The following is a 22,051-nucleotide window of genomic DNA, read 5'->3' as shown; positions in this document are numbered from 1 at the left end:
CTGGTCAAAAGTAGTGCACTATAAAGGGAATAGGGCGCCATTTGAGACGTTCCCAGATAATGTATTCTCTAGTGTTTGGGAACAGAACTAGTCTGACTGTAGTTGAGATATGGGAGAAATAATGGGAAAATCTGTCAAAATGGCAACCAACATAACTAGGGTACCCTACAGTCCCTTCAGAAAGTATTCATACCCCTTGACTTGTTCCACATTTGTGACTGGCCGGCATTATTCGGTCTTATGTAGCAACATTTGAAATGGTGTTTTTTTACATTGGAGAAAAGTAAAGACTCAGAGCTAGAAAACGGTATATCATACAATACAATTGAGGAACAATGGGAAAGTAATTCTGCTTTGAAATTTGATAAACTTGTAACCCCACAAAATGACCCTTGAATGTTTTGGTACCTACTGCAGAGCTCTTCTTTGTCTACACTCAACACACCCTCTTAAGCTTTAGCCCCACCCATCTCTTTAAGGATTCACGTGAGGCTATGTCCTAAACAACCAAACATTTCAAGACTAAAGGCTGTAATCTGGAGTGCCAGAGCGTGCTCTGGGCATTCATAAACTCAGAGCATTGTCAGATTGTTCATTTAAATTCAGAGCGTTTGGCTCTCAGAGCTTTCAGAGTGCACATTGGATGCTCTGGCTGAGGAGTTAGGGTAGATCTGAACGTTCTGATCTAACAACAGCAGTCATGCACCCAAGCTAATGTTGGCTAATTTGCTAGCTACTTCCTGACACAAATGAGAGAACGGCTCACTCATTTTACTCACCCTAGCAGAGCTGTTTATGTTATCAGAGCATTGGTGACTGCAAAGGTGCTGCTGGCAACAATTTAATTACGCTTTTTTGCCAACGTTTACTGACACCGGCCGTATTCAACAGGTTCGTAAATTCGGCTGTTATTCTGCCCTCTGGCACACTCAGACGAGAGTCCTCTGAAATCAGAGTACATAGACATAGTCTATCGACAGTTGTTGCAGTGACATCATAAACATTATATCGAAATAGTTGCTAGCATCTTTTGTTTAGACGTGTAAGCTAGCTAGCTAAACAACGAACCATAATCCCAACTGATAATGTTACTACCATGCATGAATCTAGCAATGCAAATGGCTCTGAGATACAAATAATATTACTACACAGATCATACACTTAACGTTAGCAAGCCAGCCAGCCAGCTACCGTTAGCAAGCCAGCCAGCCAGCTAGCGTTAGCTAGCCAGCCAGCTAGCGTTAGCTAGCTAGCGAACAGTGCACTTTAACTTGAAATGAAAGCGACTTTCTAACAGAAACGGTGACTAACTCCATTCCGTACAAATTTGCGCAACCACAGCATTCAAACGAGGCTGCAATGAAAACTAATGGGACTGTAGCGACTGTGTTGGCAACAAAATCCAGGGTGTGAACTAAGTTTCGATTCAGCATTGATTGACATGATAACGGACTAATAGTATTCGAGAAAGGATGGAAAAAACGGACCCCTCTGACACGGTACGTTACAACGTGACGTGTCACTACATACTGCACGGCATGCATTTGCAACTCAACTTAAACACAAGAAAGGGACAGGGTAAGGGGGATACCTAGTCATTTATACCTTCTGTGTGTTCTCTTTTTGACTTCGTCTGCATATTTGCAATCAAACGCCAGCATTTTCTTCATCTCCTTGTCTATCATTCTCTAATTCCACTGATTTCAAAGCTCTGTCCTCCAGAAAGTGGAGAGCAACACTTATGCTGTTCTACTATGTGATATCTAGCAAAAAAGCAGCATTAGAATGGATTGCCAACACATACTGAACAGCTCATATTATAGACAGAAGTGTGCTATATGGCAGACCAATCCATACTCATCTCTCGGCCTATCCAGCCCACTCATAATCTTAGCCAATCATGGCTAGCGGGAAGGTTTCTGACTTTTTCCGTGGCTAAACCAACTAGGCTCGTAATTTAACAATTGACTTCGTATTCACAGATGGTATACATGTTTGTTATTAAGGCACATATAAGTTCACACGTTCCAGAAGGCATTTCTGCCAAAAAAACGCATTTACTTTCAAATAGCGTTCCTGTGTAGTAGTGATGCCTGTGTTTAGCTCTATTCCATTTTTTTTGTATCCTAAAAAACGTCCTAGTTCTTGCAGATGACAAGCATACCCATAACATGATGTAGCCACCACTATGCTTGAAAATATGAAGAGTGGTACTCAGTGATGGGTTGTGTTGGATTTGCCCCAAACATAAAGCTTTGTATTCAGGACAAAATGTTAAAGTTCATTTCTTTGCCACCTTTTTGCAGTTTTCCTTTAGTGCCTTGTTGCAAACAGGATGCATGTTTTGGAATATTTTTTATTCTGTAAAGGCTTCCTTCATTTCACCTCATTTAGGTTATTATTGTGGGGTAACTACAATTTTGTTGATCCATCCTCAGTTTTCTCGGCCATTAAAATCTGTAACTGTTTTAAAGTCACCATTGGCCTCATGGTGAAGTCCCTGAGTGGTTTCCTTCCTCCGGCAACTGAGTTAGTAAGGACACCTGTATCTTGGTAGTGGACTGGGTGTATTGATACACCATCCAAAGTGAAATAAATAACTTCACCATGCTCAAAGGGATATTGTTTTATTGACCCATCTACTATTACGTGCCCTTCTTTACGAGGCATTGGAACACCTCCCTGGTCTTTGTGGTTGAATCTGTGTTTGAAATTCACTGCTTGACTGAAGGACCTTACAGTAACAGCAATTGTATGTGTGGGGTCAGGAGATAACGTAATCAATCCAAAATCATCTTAAGCCCTATTATTGCACAAAGTCCGTCCAATTTATTATGTGTCTTGTTAAGCAAATTATTACTCCTAAACAAATTTAGGCTTGGCATAATAAGGGGATAAATTGATTGACTCAAGACGTTTAATCTTTTCATTCTTAATGAATTTGCAAGAATTTATAAAAACTTAATTCCACTTTGACATTATGGGGTATTGTGTAAATCTAAATTTAATACATTTTAAATTCCGGCTGTAACACAACAACATTTGTAAAAGTCAAGGGGTGTGAGTCATTTCCGAATGCTCTGTATGTTATCAACCATCACAGTTCAGAACTGATAAATCACAGCTGTCCAATGTTTGGCAATGACGATGGAAGCCATGACGGTGGCGGGGTCTGCGTTCTGTCTGACATTGTCCTAGTGTCACGCTGAGGCAGCAGACAGGCGCACCCACACACACACACACACACACACACACACACACACACACACACACCTACACACACACACATTGTTGTGTACACACTTTTATGCTAAAAGACCTATAGGACAGGCTTCCTTCATTGTTGTGTATTTGTCCCCTCTGTCTGTGTGCATTATGCCGTCACTACAGCTGGACTTGGTCTCAGGTTTATTATGGTGGTCAGTACAGTACTAGGGTCTGTCACTAGGTCTCAGGTTTATTATGGAGGTCAGTACAGTACTAGGGTCTGTCACTAGGTCTCAGGTTTATTATGGAGGTCAGTACTAGTACAGTACTAGGGTCTGTTGGTCTACAGTACTGGACTTCACTAGGTCTCAGGTTTATTATGGTGGTCAGTACAGTACTAGGGTCTGTTACTACAGCTGGACTAGGTCTCAGGTTTATTATGGTGGTCAGTACAGTACTAGGGTCTGTTACTACAGCTGGACTAGGTCTCAGGTTTATTATGGTGGTCAGTACAGTACTAGGGTCTGTTACTACAGCTGGACAGCTGGAGGTCTCAGGTTTATTATGGGGGTCAGTACAGTACTAGGGTCTGTACAGCTGGACTAGGTCTCAGGTTTATTATGGTTATTATGGTCTGGTCACTAGTCTCAGGTTTATTATGGTGGTCAGTACAGTACTAGGGTCTGTCACTACAGCTGGACTAGGTCTCAGGTTTATTATGGGGGTCAGTACAGTACTAGGGTCTGTCACTAAAGCTGGACTAGGTCTCAGGTTTATTATGGTGGTCAGTACAGTACTAGGGTCTGTCACTAGGTCTCAGGTTTATTATGGAGGTCAGTACAGTACTAGGGTCTGTCACTAGGTCTCAGGTTTATTATGGGGGTCAGTACAGTACTAGGGTCTGTCACTAGGTCTCAGGTTTATTATGGAGGTCAGTACAGTACTAGGGTCTGTCACTAGGTCTCAGGTTTATTATGGAGGTCAGTACAGTACTAGGGTCTGTCACTAGGTCTCAGGTTTATTATGGTGGTCAGTACAGTACTAGGGTCTGTCACTAGGTCTCAGGTTTATTATGGTGGTCAGTACAGTACTAGGGTCTGTCACTACAGCTGGACTAGGTCTCAGGTTTATTATGGTGGTCAGTACAGTACTAGGGTCTGTCACTACAGCTGGACTAGGTCTCAGGTTTATTATGGTGGTCAGTACAGTACTAGGGTCTGTCACTAGGTCTCAGGTTTATTATGGAGGTGTACAGTACTAGGGTCTGTCACTAGTAGGTCTCAGGTTTATTATGGTGGTCTGTACTACTGTCACTAGGTCTCAGGTTTATTATGGTGGTCAGTACAGTACTAGGGTCTGTCACTAGGTCTCAGGTTTATTATGGTGGTCAGTACAGTACTAGGGTCTGTCACTAGGTCTCAGGTTTATTATGGAGGTCAGTACAGTACTAGGATCTGTCACTAGGTCTCAGGTTTATTATGGAGGTCAGTACAGTACTAGGGTCTGTCACTACTAGGTCTCAGGTTTATTATGGTGGTCAGTACAGTACTAGGGTCTGTCACTAGGTCTCAGGTTTATTATGGTGGTCAGTACAGTACTAGGGTCTGTCACTACAGCTGGACTAGGTCTCAGGTTTATTATGGAGGTCAGTACAGTACTAGGGTCTGTCACTAGGTCTCAGGTTTATTATGGAGGTCAGTACAGTACTAGGGTTACTGCTCACTCAGGTTTATTATGGTGGTCAGCTGGACTAGGTCTCAGGTTTATTATGGTGGTCAGTACAGTACTAGGGTCTGTCACTAGGTCTCAGGTTTATTATGGGGTCAGTACAGTACTAGGGTCTGTCACTACAGCTGGACTGTCACTAGGTCTCAGGTTTATTATGGTGGTCAGTACAGTACTAGGGTCTGTCACTACAGCTGGACTCTCAGGTTTATTATGGTGGTCAGTACAGTACTAGGGTCTGTCACTAGGTTTATTATGGTGGTCAGCTGGACTAGGTCTCAGGGTTATTATGGGGGTCAGTACAGTACTAGGGTCTGTCACTACAGCTGGACTAGGTCTCAGGTTTATTATGGTGGTCAGTACAGTACTAGGGTCTGTCACTACAGCTGGACTAGGTCTCAGGTTTATTATGGAGGTCAGTACAGTACTAGGGTCTGTCACTACAGCTGGACTAGGTCTCAGGTTTATTATGGTGGTCAGTACAGTACTAGGGTCTGTCACTAGGTCTCAGGTTTATTATGGAGGTCAGTACAGTACTAGGGTCTGTCACTAGGTCTCAGGTTTATTATGGAGGTCAGTACAGTACTAGTTTACTAGGTCTCAGGTTTATTATGGTCAGTACAGTACTAGGGTCTGTCACTAGGTCTCAGGTTTATTATGGAGGTCAGTACAGTACTAGGGTCTGTCACTAGGTCTCAGGTTTATTATGGGGGTCAGTACAGTACTAGGGTCTGTCACTAGGTCTCAGGTTTATTATGGTGGTCAGTACAGTACTAGGGTCTGTCACTAGGTCTCAGGGTTATTATGGAAGTCAGTACAGTACTAGGGTCTGTCACTACAGCTGGACTAGGTCTCAGGTTTATTATGGGGGTCAGTACAGTACTAGGGTCTGTCACTAGGTCTCAGGTTTATTATGGTGGTCAGTACAGTACTAGGGTCTGTCACTACAGCTGGACTAGGTCTCAGGTTTATTATGGTGGTCAGTACAGTACTAGGGTCTGTCACTAGGTCTCAGGTTTATTATGGTGGTCAGTACAGTACTAGGGTCTGTCACTAGGTCTCAGGTTTATTATGGTGGTCAGTACAGTACTAGGGTCTGTCACTAGGTCTCAGGTTTATTATGGTGGTCAGTACAGTACTAGGGTCTGTCACTAGGTCTCAGGTTTATTATGGTGGTCAGTACAGTACTAGGGTCTGTTACTACAGCTGGACTAGGTCTCAGGTTTATTATGGTGGTCAGTACAGTACTAGGGTCTGTCACTACAGCTGGACTAGGTCTCAGGTTTATTATGGTGGTCAGTACAGTACTAGGGTCTGTCACTAGGTCTCAGGTTTATTATGGAGGTCAGTACAGTACTAGGGTCTGTCACTAGGTCTCAGGTTTATTATGGAGGTCAGTACAGTACTAGGGTCTGTCACTAGGTCTCAGGTTTATTATGGGGGTCAGTACAGTACTAGGGTCTGTCACTACAGCTGGACTAAGTCACAGGGTTATTATGGTGGTCAGTACAGTACTAGGGTCTGTCACTAGGTCTCAGGTTTATTATGGGGGTCAGTACAGTACTAGGGTCTGTCACTACAGCTGGACTAGGTCTCAGGTTTATTATGGTGGTCAGTACAGTACTAGGGTCTGTCACTAGGTCTCAGGTTTATTATGGTGGTCAGTACAGTACTAGGGTCTGTCACTAGGTCTCAGGTTTATTATGGTGGTCAGTACAGTACTAGGATCTGTCACTATGGTGACGGTATGGCTACGTTCCAATATCCATACTATTGTACCACTTGTCCAATACACAGACTGTGTCTGAAGTGGATCCCTGTGCCCTATATAGTGTACTACTTTAGCCCTATGGGCCCTGGTCAATAGTAGTGCTCTGCACTATATAGTACATAAGATACCCTTTCAGACACAACCATAGCTTCCTCCTAAACGGTGTACTTGCGTGGATATTGCAACAGAGCCATGGATCTGTGACACCCTCGTCCCAAACCCTTGCTGGGGGATGTCACATGTCTGTCTGGTAGTAGCTTCTGTAGCCACTAGGCAGCAATTTCTTAGAACAATCTCTAGTATCCACAGTAGTTGAGGAACAATGCAGTCCAGTACAGTCATAATTCCCTTTGGCATCAATGTGGACAGACATGACCAGCTTTTCTAGAGCATTAGATCCTGTGTTGTGTTTCTGTGGTTCTGTAGCTGCTGTACAAAACTACTGTGTACAAAACATTAAGAACACCTTCCTAATATTGAATTGCAATATTTTGCCCTCAAAACAGCCTCTATGTGCCGGGTCATGGACTATACGGTGTTGAAAGCATTCCACAGGGATGCTGGCCCATGTTGACTCCAATGCAAACTGTTGAGGGTGAAAAACCCAGTAGCGTTGCAGTTCTTGACACAAACCGGTGTGCCCGGCACCTACTACCATACCCCGTTCAAAGGCACTTCAATCTTTTGTCTTGCCCGTTCACCCTTTGAATGGCACATATACACAATCCATGTCTCAATTGTCTCAAGGCTTAAAACTCTTTCGTTAATCTGTCTCCACCCCTTCATCTACACCGATTGAAGTGGATTCAACAAGTGACATCATCAAGGGATCATAGCTTTCCCCTGGATTCATCTGGTCAGTCCATGTCATGGAGAGAGCAGGTGTTCCTAATGTTTTGTACACTCAGTGTATAGTCGTTTTGCCCCAGTTGTATGTAGGCTGAATGAATCCTAACTTGAGATGAATGTCAAGTGGGAATTTCTGTATTTTCATGAAAAATTTAGTTTAGCCCACACATATCTGAAGTTACGATTCACATACTCTTCCACACTAAATTGATTTGATCTAACTTCTGTGATCTTTCTCTACTCTTGCTCTCTCTTTCTTGCTGTTTCTTGCTCACTCACTACTCACACACACACACACACACACACAGCTGGACACTCAGGTTTATTATGGGGGTCACACACACACTAGGTCTCACACACACACACACACTACACACACACACACACAACCTGTCACACCAACCTGTCCCCTTTCCCTCATATAAAACTTTGCCTTCACCCTATTTTACTTAACTTTCAGGGTCTAAATTAGGCAAAAACAAGTTTTGAGGATAAACAGAGATGGCTCTTGAGACTCTTGAGATGAGGACATCATTGGTGTTGCGGAGAGGGAAAGGAACATTAAACTCACAAGAGGGTTCAGTCAGAGCTCTCCCCAACAGGCCCTCAGGTGCTGTGATTGCAGCATGCATCTTATCAGCATAAAATAACCTTAACACAATTTAAAGGAGGAGATTTCTTTCTGGTTCGATTAAATCCCCCCTCTCTTCATTAGCCTACTGCTCTATTGGCTTTGGGGTATTGGAATGAATCATCAATTATATCCCTGCACTTTTTTAATACCATTTATAATTCATGAATTAGCTCTGTTTTAATTTTGCAACAATTCAATCTCAAAAGGGCGTCTTTGTGTGTTTGTTGACTGAGGGTGTTGTTGCATGTGTTGATGGTGTGTGTGATGTTGTGGTGTGTGTGTGTGTGTGTGTGTGTGTGTGTGTGTGTGTGTGTGTTCCTGTGGTGTGTGTGTGTTGTGATGTGTGTGTGTGTGTGTGTTGTTGTGATATGTGTTAATGGTGTGTGATGTGGTAAGTGTCAATTGTGTGTCCACAGTGTGTGATGTTGTGGAGTAATGTGTGGCATCAATGTGTGTGTGTGTGTGTGTGTGTGTGTGTGTGTGTGTGTGTGTGTGTGTGTGTGTGTGTGTGTGTGTGTGATGCTGTGGTATGTGACCATGATGTGTGTGTACAGTATGTGACATTGTGGAATGTGGTGTGTGTGTGTGTGATGTGTGTGTGCAGTGTGTTGTGTGTGTGTGTGTGTGTGTGATGTCTGTGTGTGTGAATGGCACACATACACAATCCATGTCTCAATTGTGTGTGTGTGTGTGTGTGTGATGTTGATGGTGATGGTGTGTGTGATGGTGTGGCATGTGTTGATGGTGTGTGTTGATGGTGTGTGGCATGTGTTGTTGGTGTGTGTTGATGCTACTATGGACCAGAATCATTTGGAGAGGAAAAACTCCTCGCCCTAGTTATAGACTGGAGTTATATCATATCATATTCAGCTACAAGTAGGGACCAGAATCATTTGGAGAGGAAAAACTCCTGGCCCATTTTTTGAAAACTATTTGCACTAACAGTATCGTTATGTCCCAAATGGTACTCTATTCCCTATATAGTGTACTACTTTTGACTAGGGCCATATGGGGAATGTGCCATTTGCCTCACACTAGTCAGAGAGACAGGTATTTCCAGTGGTGCTGGTCCACATTTGTATCCGTGTGATTAATGGGACATTGTCTGAGTCAATGGATACACTAGCTCCTCTCCATCCACTTCTTCCCATTTCCTCCATTGTCATGTGACATTCTTATGTAGGCTCATTCTGGGAGGGTAATGGACTGTGTAATGCACTCAGATGGTCCTAGTCATTTGTACCACCACCGTGATGTGTGTGTGTGCCTGTGTGTGTCTGTGTGCCTGCATGCTTGTGCACTCCCAGGCATCACCTCCGCAAAGGCACCACTTTCGTCCTTCAACTCCCCCTTCCTCCCATCCCCCCCTGCCGACATGCTGAGACACTAAAAGGGTTTCGGTTCAGGATACCTTCCTCCTCCTCTCTTCTCCCCCCTCCTCTCCCCTCCCTCTCTCTTCTCCCCCCTCCTCTCCCCTCCCTCTCTCTTCTCCAGCTGCGTCGGGAGAAATCATCCATGAAAAATGTTTTGACCGCCTATAATTGCCCGTCCCTACTCGTTCAGGGTAGGAAGGAGGGGGGGTAGGCTAAGGAAGCTAGCATCTTCCCATAAACATGATGTGGAGGGGGGGTAGGCTAAGGAAGCTAGCATCTTCCCATAAACATGATGTGGAGGGGGGGTAGGCTAAGGAAGCTAGCATCTTCCCATAAACATGATGTGGAGGGGGTGTCTGGCTAATGGAAGCTAGCATCTTCCCATAAACATGATGTGGAGGGGGTAGGCTAAGGAAGATAGCATCTTCCCATAAACATGATGTGGAGGAGGGAGGGTAGGCTAAGGAAGCTAGCATCTTCCCATAAACATGATGTGGAGGGGGAAATAGGCTAAGGAAGCTAGCATCTTCCCATAAACATGATGTGGAGGGGGGTAGGCTAAGGAAGCTAGCATCTTCCCATAAACATGATGTGGAGGGGGGTAGGCTAAGGAAGCTAGCATCTTCCCATAAACATGATGTGGAGGGGGTAGGCTAAGGAAGCTAGCATCTTCCCATAAACATGATGTGGAGGGGGTAGGCTAAGGAAGCTAGCATCTTCCCATAAACATGATGATGTGGAGGGGGGGGGGTAGGCTAAGGAAGCTAGCATCTTCCCATAAACATGATGTGGAGGGGGTAGGCTAAGGAAGCTAGCATCTTCCCATAAACATGATGTGGAGGGGGTAGGCTAAGGAAGCTAGCATCTTCCCATAAACATGTGAGGGGGGGGATAGGCTAAGGAAGCTAGCATCTTCCCATAAACATGATGTGGAGGGGGGTAGGCTAAGGAAGCTAGCATCTTCCCATAAACATGATGTGGAGGGGCTGCTCGCAATGCGCTAGCTGCTGTGACAAGGACTAATACTTACAGACACTTTCATTTGGGATGTGTGTCAACTCTAATCCTTTTATAAGCTGGCCCAAATGATTTCTGCTCTTCTCTTCCTCCGTTCCCTTCTTTCTCACTTTCCTATATCTCCTTTTTGGGGTTATGGTATGACGACAGTGCAATATTAGGTGTTATTTGAGGTTTGTTGTTCCATTGTGGGTCGTTGTTGCTATGGAGAGGAGGTCCTGGGGAATCTGATTGGTTTAGAAACCCCCCGGTGCCAGTGATCTCTCCTCCCATAGGTAGAAAGGGCAGTAATTTCCCCTATCATGGAACAATATGCTAAAATCAAATCTCCCTGGAGTGTAATATCTAATACACAAACGCTATATATATCAAATCAAATTGTATTGGTCACATACACATGGTTAGCAGATGTTATTGCGAGTGTAGGGAAATGCTTATGCTTCTAGATCTGACAGTGCAGCAGTATCTAACAAAACCTAATATCTAACAAATTCCACAACAAAACCTAATACACACAATCTAAACCCAGCAAAAACAGAAAATTCTCTTCTTCAGGAACCTGTCTTTCAAGGATAATATCGTAAAACTCCAAATAACTTCCCAGATCTTCATTGTAAAGGGTTTAAACATTGTTTTCCATGCTTGTTCAATGAACCATAAACAATTAATGAACATGCACCTGTGGAAAGGTCGTTAAGACACTACCAGCTTACAGACGGTAGGCAATTAAGGTCACAGTTATGAAAACTTAGGACACTAAAGAGGCCTTTATACGGACTCTGAAAAACACCAAAAGAATGCCCAAGGTCACTGCTCAACTGTGTAAACGTGCCTTAGGCATGCTGCAAGGAGGCATGACGACTGCAGATGTGGCCAGGGCAATAAATGACAATGTCCGTACTGTGAGACGCCGAAGACAGTGCTACAGAGAGACAGGACGGACAGCTGATCGTCCTCGCAGTGGCAGACCACGTGTAACAACACCTGCATAGGATCGGTACATCTGAACATCACACCTGCGGGACAGGTACAGGATGGCAACAACAACTGCCCGAGTTACACCAGGAACGCACAATCCCTCCATCAGTAATCAGACTGTCCGCAATTGGCTGAGAGAGGCTGGACTGAGGGCTTGTAGGCTTTGTAAGGCAGGTTCTCACCAGACATCACCAACAACAATGTTGCGTGTGGGCATGAACCCAACGTCGCTGGACCAGACAGGACTGGCAAAAAATGCTCTTTACTGACGAGTCATGGTTTTGTCTCACCGGGGGTGATGGTCGGATTCACGTTTATTGTTGAAGGAATGAGCCTTACACCGAGGCCTGTTCTCTGGAGTGGGATCGATTTGGAGGTGGAGGATCCGTCATGGTCTGGGGCGGTGTGTCACATCATCGGACTGAGCTTGTTGTCATTGCCGGCAATCTCAACACTGTGCGTTACAGGGAAGTCATCCTCCTCCCTCATGTGGTACTCTTCCTGCAGGCTCATCCTGTCATGACCCCCCAGCATGACAATGCCACCAGCCATACTGCTCGTTCTGTGTGTGATTTCCTGAAAGACAGGAATGTCAGTGTTCTGCCATGGCCAGCGACGAGCCCGGATCTCTGGGACATTCCCCCCAGAAATGTACGGGAACTTGCAGGTGCCTTGGTAGAAGAGTTGGATAACATCTCACAGCAAGAACTGGCAAATCTGGTGGAGTCCATGAGGAGGAGATGCACTACAGTACTTAATGCAGCTGGTGGCCACACCAGATATTGACTGTTACTTTTGATTTTGACCCCCCCTTTGTTCAGGGACACATTATTCAATTTCTGTTTGTCACATGTCTGTGGAACTTGTTCAGTTTATGTCTCAATTGTTGAATCTTGTTATGCTGAAAAAAAACGCAGTTGACAGTGAGAGGACATTTCTTTTTTTGCTGAGTTTAGTAAAGGTATAAAATATAAGGATGAGCAGTGATAGAGCAGCTAAGATGCAATAGATAATAAAGAATAGATTCATATGATACAGTATATACATATGAGATGAGTAATGCGAGATATGTAAACATTCTTAAAGTGACTTGTGTTCCATTTATTAAAGTGGCCAATGATATCAAATCTGTAGGTAGGCAGCCGCCTCTCAGTGCTAGTGATGGCTGTTTAACAATCTGATGGCCTTGAGATAGAAGCTGTTTTTCAGTCTCTCAGTCCCAGATTTGATGCACCTGTACTGACCTCGCCTTCTGGATGATAGCGGGGTGAACAGGCAGTGGCTCTGGTGGTTGTTGTCCTAGATGATCTTTATAGCCTTCCTATGACATCGGGTGTTGTAGGTGTCCTGGAGGGCAGGTAGTTTGCCCCCGGTGATGCGTTGTGCAGACCGCACCACCCTCTGGAGAGCCTTGCGTTTGATGGTGGTGCAGTTGCTGTACAAAGCTGTGATACAGCCTGACAGGATGCTCTCAATTGTGCATCTGTAAAAGTTTGTGAGGGTTTTCAGTGACAAGCCACAATTTTTCAGCCTCCTGAGTTTGAAGAGGCATTGTTGCGCCTACTTCACCACACTGTCTGTGTGGGTGGACCATTTCAGTTTGTTGGTGATACTGCCGTCCCATCGATGTGGATGGGAGGGTGCTCCTTTTGCTGTTTCTAGATGTCCACGGTCATCTATTTTGTTTTGCTGACATTGAGTGAGAGGTTATTTGACTGACACCACACTCCCAGGGCCCTCACCTCCTCCCTGTAGGCCGTCTCGTTGTTGTTGGTAATCAGGCCTACCACTGTAGTGTCGTCTGCAAACTTGATGATTGAGATGGAGGTGTGCATGGCCACGCGGTCGTGGGTGAACAGGGGGTACAGGAGGGGGCTGAGAAGGCTGCCTTGTGGGATCCCAGTGTTGAGGATCAGCAGAGTGGAGATGTTGTTTCCTACCTTCACCACCTGGGGGCGGCCCATCTGGAAGTCCAGGACCCAGCTGCACAGGACGGGGTCGACACCCAGGGTCTCAAACGTAATGCTGAGTTTGGAGGGTACTATGGTGTTGAATGCTGAGCTGTAGTCAATGAACAGCATTCTTACATAGGTATTCCTCTTGTTCAGATGGGATAGGGCAGTGTGCAGTGTAATGGCGATTGCATCGTCTGTGGACCTATTGGGGTGGTAAGCAAATTAGAGTGTGTCTAGAATAACAGGTAGGGTGGAGGTGATATGATCCTTGACTAGGGCTGGGCGATATGGGTCAAAATATTATAACAAAAATTGGCTGGTATGACGGTATTAGACTGTGTTTTTAGTTTTTGAATAATTTAAGTTTTACATTTGCTTTGAGTAGTGAGTGATCCTAGCGTGGCAACACATACATTCTAAGTGATTTCATTATTCATTATTCTAAGTGATTTCATTTGTTCAGTATTTTTCCATTCTGATTGTTTATACTGTTCAAATCAACTTTTTTAATTTCTGCATTTCTTGCAATCAATTACAGTGGTGGGAAAAGTACCCAATTGTCATCCTTGAGTCAAAGTAAAGATACGTTCATAGAAAATTACTCAAGTAAAATTGAAAGTCACCCAGTAAAATATTACTTGAGTAAAAGTCTAAAAGTGTTTGGTTTTAAATATACTTAAGAATCAAAACTAAATGTAATTGCTAAAATATACTTAAGTATCTAAATTAAAAGTATAAATAATTTCCAATTCCTTATATTAAGGAAACCAGATGGCACCATTTAATTTATTTTTATTTTTACGGATAGCCAGGGGCACACTCCAACACTCAGACATAATTTACAAACAAAACATATGTGTTCAGTGAGTCCTCCAGATCAGAGGCAGTAGATGACCAGGGATGTTCTCTATTTAGTGAGTCCTCCAGATCAGAGGCAGTAGATGACCAGGGATGTTCTCTATTTAGTGAATCCTCCAGATCAGAGGCAGTAGATGACCAGGGATGTTCTCTTGACAAGTGTGTGAGTTTGACAATTTTCCTGTCCTGCTAAGCATTCAAAATGTAACTAGTACTTTTAGGTGTCAAGGAAAATGTATGGAGTAAAAGGTGCAGTATTTTCTTTAGGAATGTAGCTTCATAAGGACTTGAAGCGATGCTGCCATCTCTATCGGCGCCATCATTTATTGGCCTTTATGAAATCCATAAACATATTTTGTTATTATTATTATATGAAGTTCTGTGAGATGTAAATAGCCATAATCAGACCTGAGGTATCCTGACCTGTTGCATCACTACCTGGTATGGCAACTGCTCAGCCTCCAACTGCAAGGCACTAGGGTAGAGCGTACGGCCCAGTACATCACTGGGGCCAAGCTTCCTGTCATCCAGGACATCTATATCAGGAAGGTCCTAAAAATGGTAAAAAACTCCAGCCACCCAAGTCATTTACTGTTATTACCTTAATTACCTTGACTAATCTGTACCCCCGCACATTGACTCCGTACCTGTACCCCCTGTATATAGCCTCCACATTGACTCTGTAGCTGTACCCCCTGTATATAGCCTCCACATTGACTCTGTACATGTACCCCTGTATATAGCCTCCACATTGACTCTGTACCTGTACCCCCTGTATATAGCCTCCACATTGACTCTGTACCTGTACCCCCTGTATATTGCCTCCACATTGACTCTGTACCTGTACCCCTCCACATTGACTCTGTATATATATAGCCTCCACATTGACTCTGTACCTGTACCCCTGTATATAGCCTCCACATTGACTCTGTACCTGTACCCCTGTATATAGCCTCCACATTGACTCTGTACCTGTACCCCCTGTATATAGCCTCCACATTGACTCTGTACCTGTACCCCCTGTATATAGCCTCCACATTGACTCTGTACCTGTACCCCCTGTATATAGCCTCCACATTGACTCTGTACCTGTACCCCCTGTATATAGCCTCCACATTGACTCTGTACCTGTACCCCTGTATATAGCCTCCACATTGACTCTGTACCTGTACCCCCTGTATATAGCCTCCACATTGACTCTGTACCTGTACCCCCTGTATATAGCCTCCACATTGACTCTGTACCTGTACCCCTGTATATAGCCTCCACATTGACTCTGTACCTGTACCCCTGTATATAGCCTCCACATTGACTCTGTACCTGTACCCCTGTATATAGCCTCCACATTGACTCTGTACCTGTACCCCCTGTATATAGCCTCCACATTGACTCTGTACCTGTACCCCCTGTATATAGCCTCCACATTGACTCTGTACCTGTACCCCCTGTATATAGCCTCCACATTGACTCTGTACCTGTACCCCCTCTGTATATAGCCTCCACATTGACTCTGTACCTGTACCCCCTGTATATAGCCTCCACATTGACTCTGTACCTGTACCCCCTGTATATAGCCTCCACATTGACTCTGTACCTGTACCCCCTGTATATAGCCTCCACATTGACTCAGTACCTGTACCCCCTGTATATAGCCTCGCTACTGTTATTTTACTGCTGCTCTTTAATATTTATTATTATTGTTTACTTAACACTTATATTGGTTAAGGGCTTGTAAGTAAGCATTTCACTGTAAGGTCTACTACACCTGTTGTATTCGGTGTATGTCACAAATACAATTTGATTTGATAATCAAGGACTTGGCCATTAGTTGACTGGTTGTGAATAGCGTGTTAGTGCAGGGTTAAAACAAATATGTGCAACAGCGGGTGGTGCCCAATGAGAGGGGTGGAGAACTATAGTTTGACATGTACACAACTCTTGAAAGTTGAAAATGTTTACCAATATTACTCTACGGTAGATCACCACTGCTCAACCAAGGGCCCTGTGTAATGCACAGGCATGTAACGTGCCTGGATTGGATTTTGATTTTTCTGTCATATGGTCCAGCACCATCGCTTTCATTTTTGGTCAAATTCTCATTTCTGGTTAAGCCTTAAAATTCAGGATTAAATCTTGCAATGTCACATGATTGTGCAAAACACAGGGGCCTATTCCATGTTGCTTTGTGGTCTGGTGTTTTTCGACGCAACCCTCAGGGACCACCCGTCATTTCACACATTGGATGTATTTCAACACGAGCACACCTGATTCAGCTAATGAAGAGCTTGATTATTAGTTGACGGGACGAGTTGAATCGGACGTGCCAGTGTCGAAGGACTGGAGGGCTGGTTTGAGAATAACACGCCCCTAAGGTACATTATCAGCTATTTAGCATATTGTCTGTAGGATACTGCCAGACCCCTGTACCTGTGCCTAACATGGTGGCTTAAAAGACCCTGTGAAGTCAGCTAGCGCTGTGCCTAGACAGGCCAGTCCTGTGGAGTTAGGCTTAAATCAGATCAGGCCAGACCTGTGGAGTTAGTCAGCAGGATAGACCTGTGGAGTTACCTAGCGGGCAGATCAGGCCAGACCTGTGGAGTTAGCTAACGGCCATCAGACCAGGCCAGACCTGTGGAGTTTGCTGTGGCAGACCAGGCCAGACCTTTGCTACCGGCTGGCAGAAGATCCAGGCCAGACCTGTGGAGATCAGGGCAGACCAGACCAGACCTGTGGAGTTACCATGGCAGACCAGGCCAGACCTGTGGAGTTCGCTAGCAGAGACCAGGCCAGTCCTGTGCCAGACCTGTTAGCCATAACGGCCATGGCAGACCAGGCCAGACCTGTGGAGTTCGCTAGTGGCAGATGGCTGTGGAGTTAGCTAACGGCCATGGCAGACCAGGCCAGACCTGTGGAGATCAGGGCCAGACCTGTCCTGGCAGACCAGGCCAGACCTGGAGTTAGCTAACGGCCATGGCAGACCAGGCCAGACAGATCCAGGCCAGGCCAGACCTGTGGAGTTACTAACGGCCATGGCAGACCAGGCCAGACCTGTTAGCTAGGCCATGGCAGACCAGGCCAGACCTGTGGAGTTAGCTAGCTAACGGCCATGGCAGACCAGGCCAGACCTGTGGAGTTTGCTAACGGCCAGGCCAGACAGACCAGGCCAGACCTGTGGAGTTTGCCATAACGGCCAGGGCAGACCAGGCCAGACCTGTGGAGTTAGCTAACGGCCATGGCAGACCAGGCCAGACCTGTGGAGTTAGCTAACGGCCATGGCAGACCAGGCCAGACCTGTTAGCTAACGGCCATGGCAGACCAGGCCAGACCTGTGGAGTTCGCTAACGGCCAGGGCAGACCAGGCCAGACCTGTGGAGTTAGCTAACGGCCAGGGCAGACCAGGCCAGACCTGTGGAGTTAGCTAACGGCCATGGCAGACCAGGCCAGACCTGTTAGCTAACGGCCAGGGCAGACCAGACCTGTGGACTATGCACTATTAGTGGTGCTCCAGGTAATCAAAGGAAAGAAGATAAACATGGCGGCTGCTGCCGTCTCTGATCCATCATCATGCTGGAGGGAGGGAGTCAGGGAGGGAGGAGTGTGTCTGGGCTTTTGTTTGTGTTTACGCTGGTGGAGATATGCCCTGTCAGCTCACGGAGAGACGCCATTACTTACACTAATTGGTGCTCCAGGTAATCCACCGCCGGATCCATCATATCTGAATACGCTGGTGGAGATATGCCCTGTCAGCTCACGGAGACGCCATTACTTACACTAATTGGTTCGCCACCGCCGGCTTATATCTGAATACCGGCGCTCTCTTTCCTGGTTCCTACACTTTCCATCTCTCTCTTTATTTCTCTCTCTCTCTGCAATGTCACTCTCTCCATTTAGTATATTTCTCTTTTCTCCTTCATCATGAAAATGGGGTACATGAATGATGGTGGGTAAATGCCGGGAGAGATTACCTGATAGCGAGCTCCTTAAGGCTGTCAAGGAGTGCTCTTGTTACTTTATACTGAGATAAATACATATATAAATACATCAACGGATAAATGAGTCAATATCCGTCAATAAATAAGAGGGGATCTAATGAGTTCTAAGCTGATCGCTGCCTGTTTCAATCGCAATACCAGGAGCACTCAGCTTTTGAAATACAAATCTCTCCCTATCCCTCTTTCTTCCCCTCTCTCTCTCTCTCCATCTCTCTCTCTCTCTCTCCCTCTCTCTTTTCATATTTCTCCCTCTCCTTCTCACTCTCGCCCCTCCATTGCGTCGTTAGTGGTGTGTATGACACTTCATAAACGATACACACTCCTAGTGAAGGCTCTTCTAATGGAGTGTATGGTGCTCATTACTCGGGGAGAGGAGATGCTACTGACTGACTGCTGCTGGTGCTTCTGCACAGGTGTTTTCTCTTGACAGATGGAGAGGCCATGGTCGCATAAGGGTGTTGAACTCAGAAATAGAATCCATAGAAAGGGCTTGGAACCTCGAACCCTGGCAATTTGACTGGTAAACTCATGGGTACTCTCGCAATGGCTGCCTGGTATTGTGATCATTTCCATGGTAGTTCCATTCTGTTTCTATGGTTTAACTGGACAGGAAGTGTCTGTCCTCTGGCGGCCAATTTAGAGAGACTGTATTATACGAGTGTCACAACATGGAGAGCAAGATAGTGCAGGAGTGAGGTTAAGTGACCAGAATGACCTTGCTATAGTCTGTCTGTCTGTCTGTCTGTCTGTCTGTCTGTCTGTCTGTCTGTCTGTCTGTCTGTCTGGCTGTCTGGCTGTCTGGCTGTCTGTCTGTCTGTATTCACTTCCTTCTGTGTTATATCTTATATCTTATTGTCCTTTTCTCCCTCTTTCTCTCTCCTTCTTTCTTTTTCTCTCACTCTCCAGATCTTTTTAGATTCCAACACAATTCGGCTGGGGAACATTCCCCACGGGACAGCGGCAGACCCGCTGCACGGGGCGCCGGGCACCACGTACCCCAAACAGACTGTGTACGAGCTGTGCGTGTGCCCAAGCGGCAAGCTCTACCTGTCCCCGGCTGAGAAGGGCTCCACCTGCCAGACGACCAGCAACGTGTGTCTGTGGAGCTGAGAGAGGGGGGGCCAGCGGACCGCTGAACACCAGAAAGGCCTTCCCCTCATTAGGATCCCAGGATACCAGGACCCCAACAGACCCTGATCCGCATCCATACTGTTCCCCATCCATCGATAGATTTACTTTTTTTTTTTACTTTTTGACAGACATTCTTCATTTTCTTTCTTTCTCTGTGGTCACTCTCTCTTTCTCTCTTTCTCATCTCTCTCTTTCTCTCTTTCTCATTTCTCTCTTTCTCATCTCTCTCTCTCTCTCTTTCTTTTTTCTCTTCTTCCTTCTTTCTTTGTATTACTTTTCCTCTTCCTCTCCGTCAGTTGTTATTTCTTTCTCTTACCCTCTCTATTGTTCTCTCTCCTGCTCTCTTTCTCCTCCCTTCGTCATCTCTCTCTCACAGTCCTCCCAAACAAAGAAGAAAAATCAGGAATCCCTTGAAAAATGAGGCTTGGGGAAAAAGCCCCTTCTTCCAAAAGTTTGATGGAACAAAAAAACGATATGAAGTGACAATTTGTTTTCTCCTTGTTTTTCTATTTTTCTATCGTTCTCAGATGGGGAATGAGTGTTGCACCGCCGCCGGGCCGAACTTGAACCGAGAGATTTGCGTGGACTGATTTGTTTTTCTAAGAAAGCGATACACAGGTGCCTTTGCTATTGTTGGTAAAGCACATCACCTCCAACGTTCTCATCCTCTTCAATGGACCATCGTTAACTCACTGGAAAACTAACTGTCTTTGGCTTAAAGCCTTGTCCAAATCTCTATACAGACTTCAAGTACAGTTCTTTTTTTTTCCTCTGATGTTTTCTTGATAAAAAAAAGCACAAAATTATGCCATGTATATAACAATACCAATAAAATGAAAAATAAAACTATATTGTTTTATAAACACATCCTGAATCTGGGAATGTTCCAGGGTTGACTTTCTACTTTTTAATTTGAAGTGCTATGGTCATGTGTATGTTCTACATTTTGAGGTTGTGGCCAATTTCCCTGCTCTGAAATCATGGTCTAATGTAACATATAAAGTAATATTACAACAAAGTGCAGTGATTCTCCTTTGTCTGTCAGAGCTGAATCACTAATCACTATCACTTATTTTACCAGGTAAGTTGACACAACACATTCTCAATCACAGCAACGACGTAGGGAATAGTTACAGGGGAGAGGAGGGAGGATAAATGAGCCAATGGGAAGCTGGGGATGATTAGGTGGCCATGATGGTATGAGGGGCAGATTGGGAATTTAGCCAGGACACCAGGGTTAACACCCCTACTCTATGATAAGTGACATGGGATCTTTAATGACCACAGAGAGCCAGGACATCAGTTTAACGTCCCGTCCAAAATATGGCACCTTACATAGGGCAATGTCCCCTTCACTGCCCTGGGGTAGCATCACCATGGAAAGTATTCGACTACAAATAAAAATATTTTAGGCTTTTAATCCTATTGAACAATACAGACTTATCATATAAGTTTGGTATACCCAATCTGATGTTTATTTGATTAGGATGATATACTCATTTTACCCTCACAAGACTCCAGTATGTCCCACTTCTGCCACATTAAGGTTACCTCATACAGCCTCCATCCAATCAGGATGCCCTCTGACAGGAGCAACAGCAACGTTTGGCCAGTCTGGAAACAACAGTTGGGTTTGTTGTGAGATGGGACTGGGGCCAGGATTCAAACCAAATGTGCCGACATTGCACTACACTTGACTTTTATTGAAGGTCATTTCACTGACTTGCACAGAGACCGTATTTGCGGTAAACACAGCAGATACCGGCTTAAACACAAACGACCTTTTTCAAGTCAAATGTAGTGAGATGTAGGAGCCTTGTGGTTTGTTTGAATCCCCTTGCCAGTCTCTTTTGAGTCTTGGTCAAAAGTAAGGAAACTGGGGAGAGTTTATAGTTATGATATTTAACTATCCAACTAGAAACAATATGGACACAATATGTTATGAAAGCATTAAGTGGATACATTGATTTAAAAAAAGAAAAAGCTATTTATTCAAATTCACATGTATGTAAATACACAACCACATGTTTTAATAATGATTTAAAGGTATATATAAATATATATATATTTTCTTAGATTTTATGCAATGTGTTTGTAAGATTGTTGTAAAATGGCAATATTATCCAATGACAAAATGTGTTTTGAGTTTTATTTCTAGTTGTACGCTAACTGTTTTCCTGCTTCATTTGCATCCACACCAGAAGGTTGAAGATCTAGACATAGAAACGTACAAGGTGACTCCGGTCATAAGCCATAGCCTTTGGTCGATTCATCAAGTGGTGGTATGAGAGTAACGGTGGACATAATTAAACGTCTTTATTTGGGAGAAGAAATGTAAACGTTCTGCCATTGCTTTGTTCCCCACGGCAGTTACATATACTGCACAGTAGATGACATGAAACGGTCAACAGTGAGTAGTCATTTTAAAATACTTCAATCTCAACCATGCCACCAGGCCAGGGCCTAACATGTATTTAATACCAGAGTGAAACAACAGTGGGTCCGTTTCATTGTCAGTTAGACACTCGCTCCACTTTGCTTTTAAAGCCGCCAATGTTCTT

The 22,051-nt window shown here is 44.7% G+C and overlaps 1 protein-coding gene across 1 annotated transcript in view; it reads left to right on the top strand.

Annotated features, from left to right (window-relative positions):
• LOC135539227 (zeta-sarcoglycan-like) overlaps positions 1-21,599 on the top strand; it is a gene marked incomplete at its 5' end in the record, with an annotated part of 54,963 nt that extends 33,364 nt beyond the window's left edge. The window contains one exon of the mRNA XM_064965045.1: positions 19,266-21,599. Coding sequence (XP_064821117.1) covers positions 19,266-19,469 — 204 coding nt within the window. The remainder of the gene's footprint in view (positions 1-19,265) is intronic.
• Positions 21,600-22,051: the final 452 nt, after the last annotated feature.

The sequence above is a fragment of the Oncorhynchus masou genome, unplaced genomic scaffold, assembly GCF_036934945.1.
Source record: "Oncorhynchus masou masou isolate Uvic2021 unplaced genomic scaffold, UVic_Omas_1.1 unplaced_scaffold_827, whole genome shotgun sequence".
NCBI lineage: Eukaryota > Metazoa > Chordata > Actinopteri > Salmoniformes > Salmonidae > Oncorhynchus > Oncorhynchus masou.
Note: the sequence above shows the minus strand (reverse complement) of the source record. Positions and strands in the feature narration are given on the sequence as shown.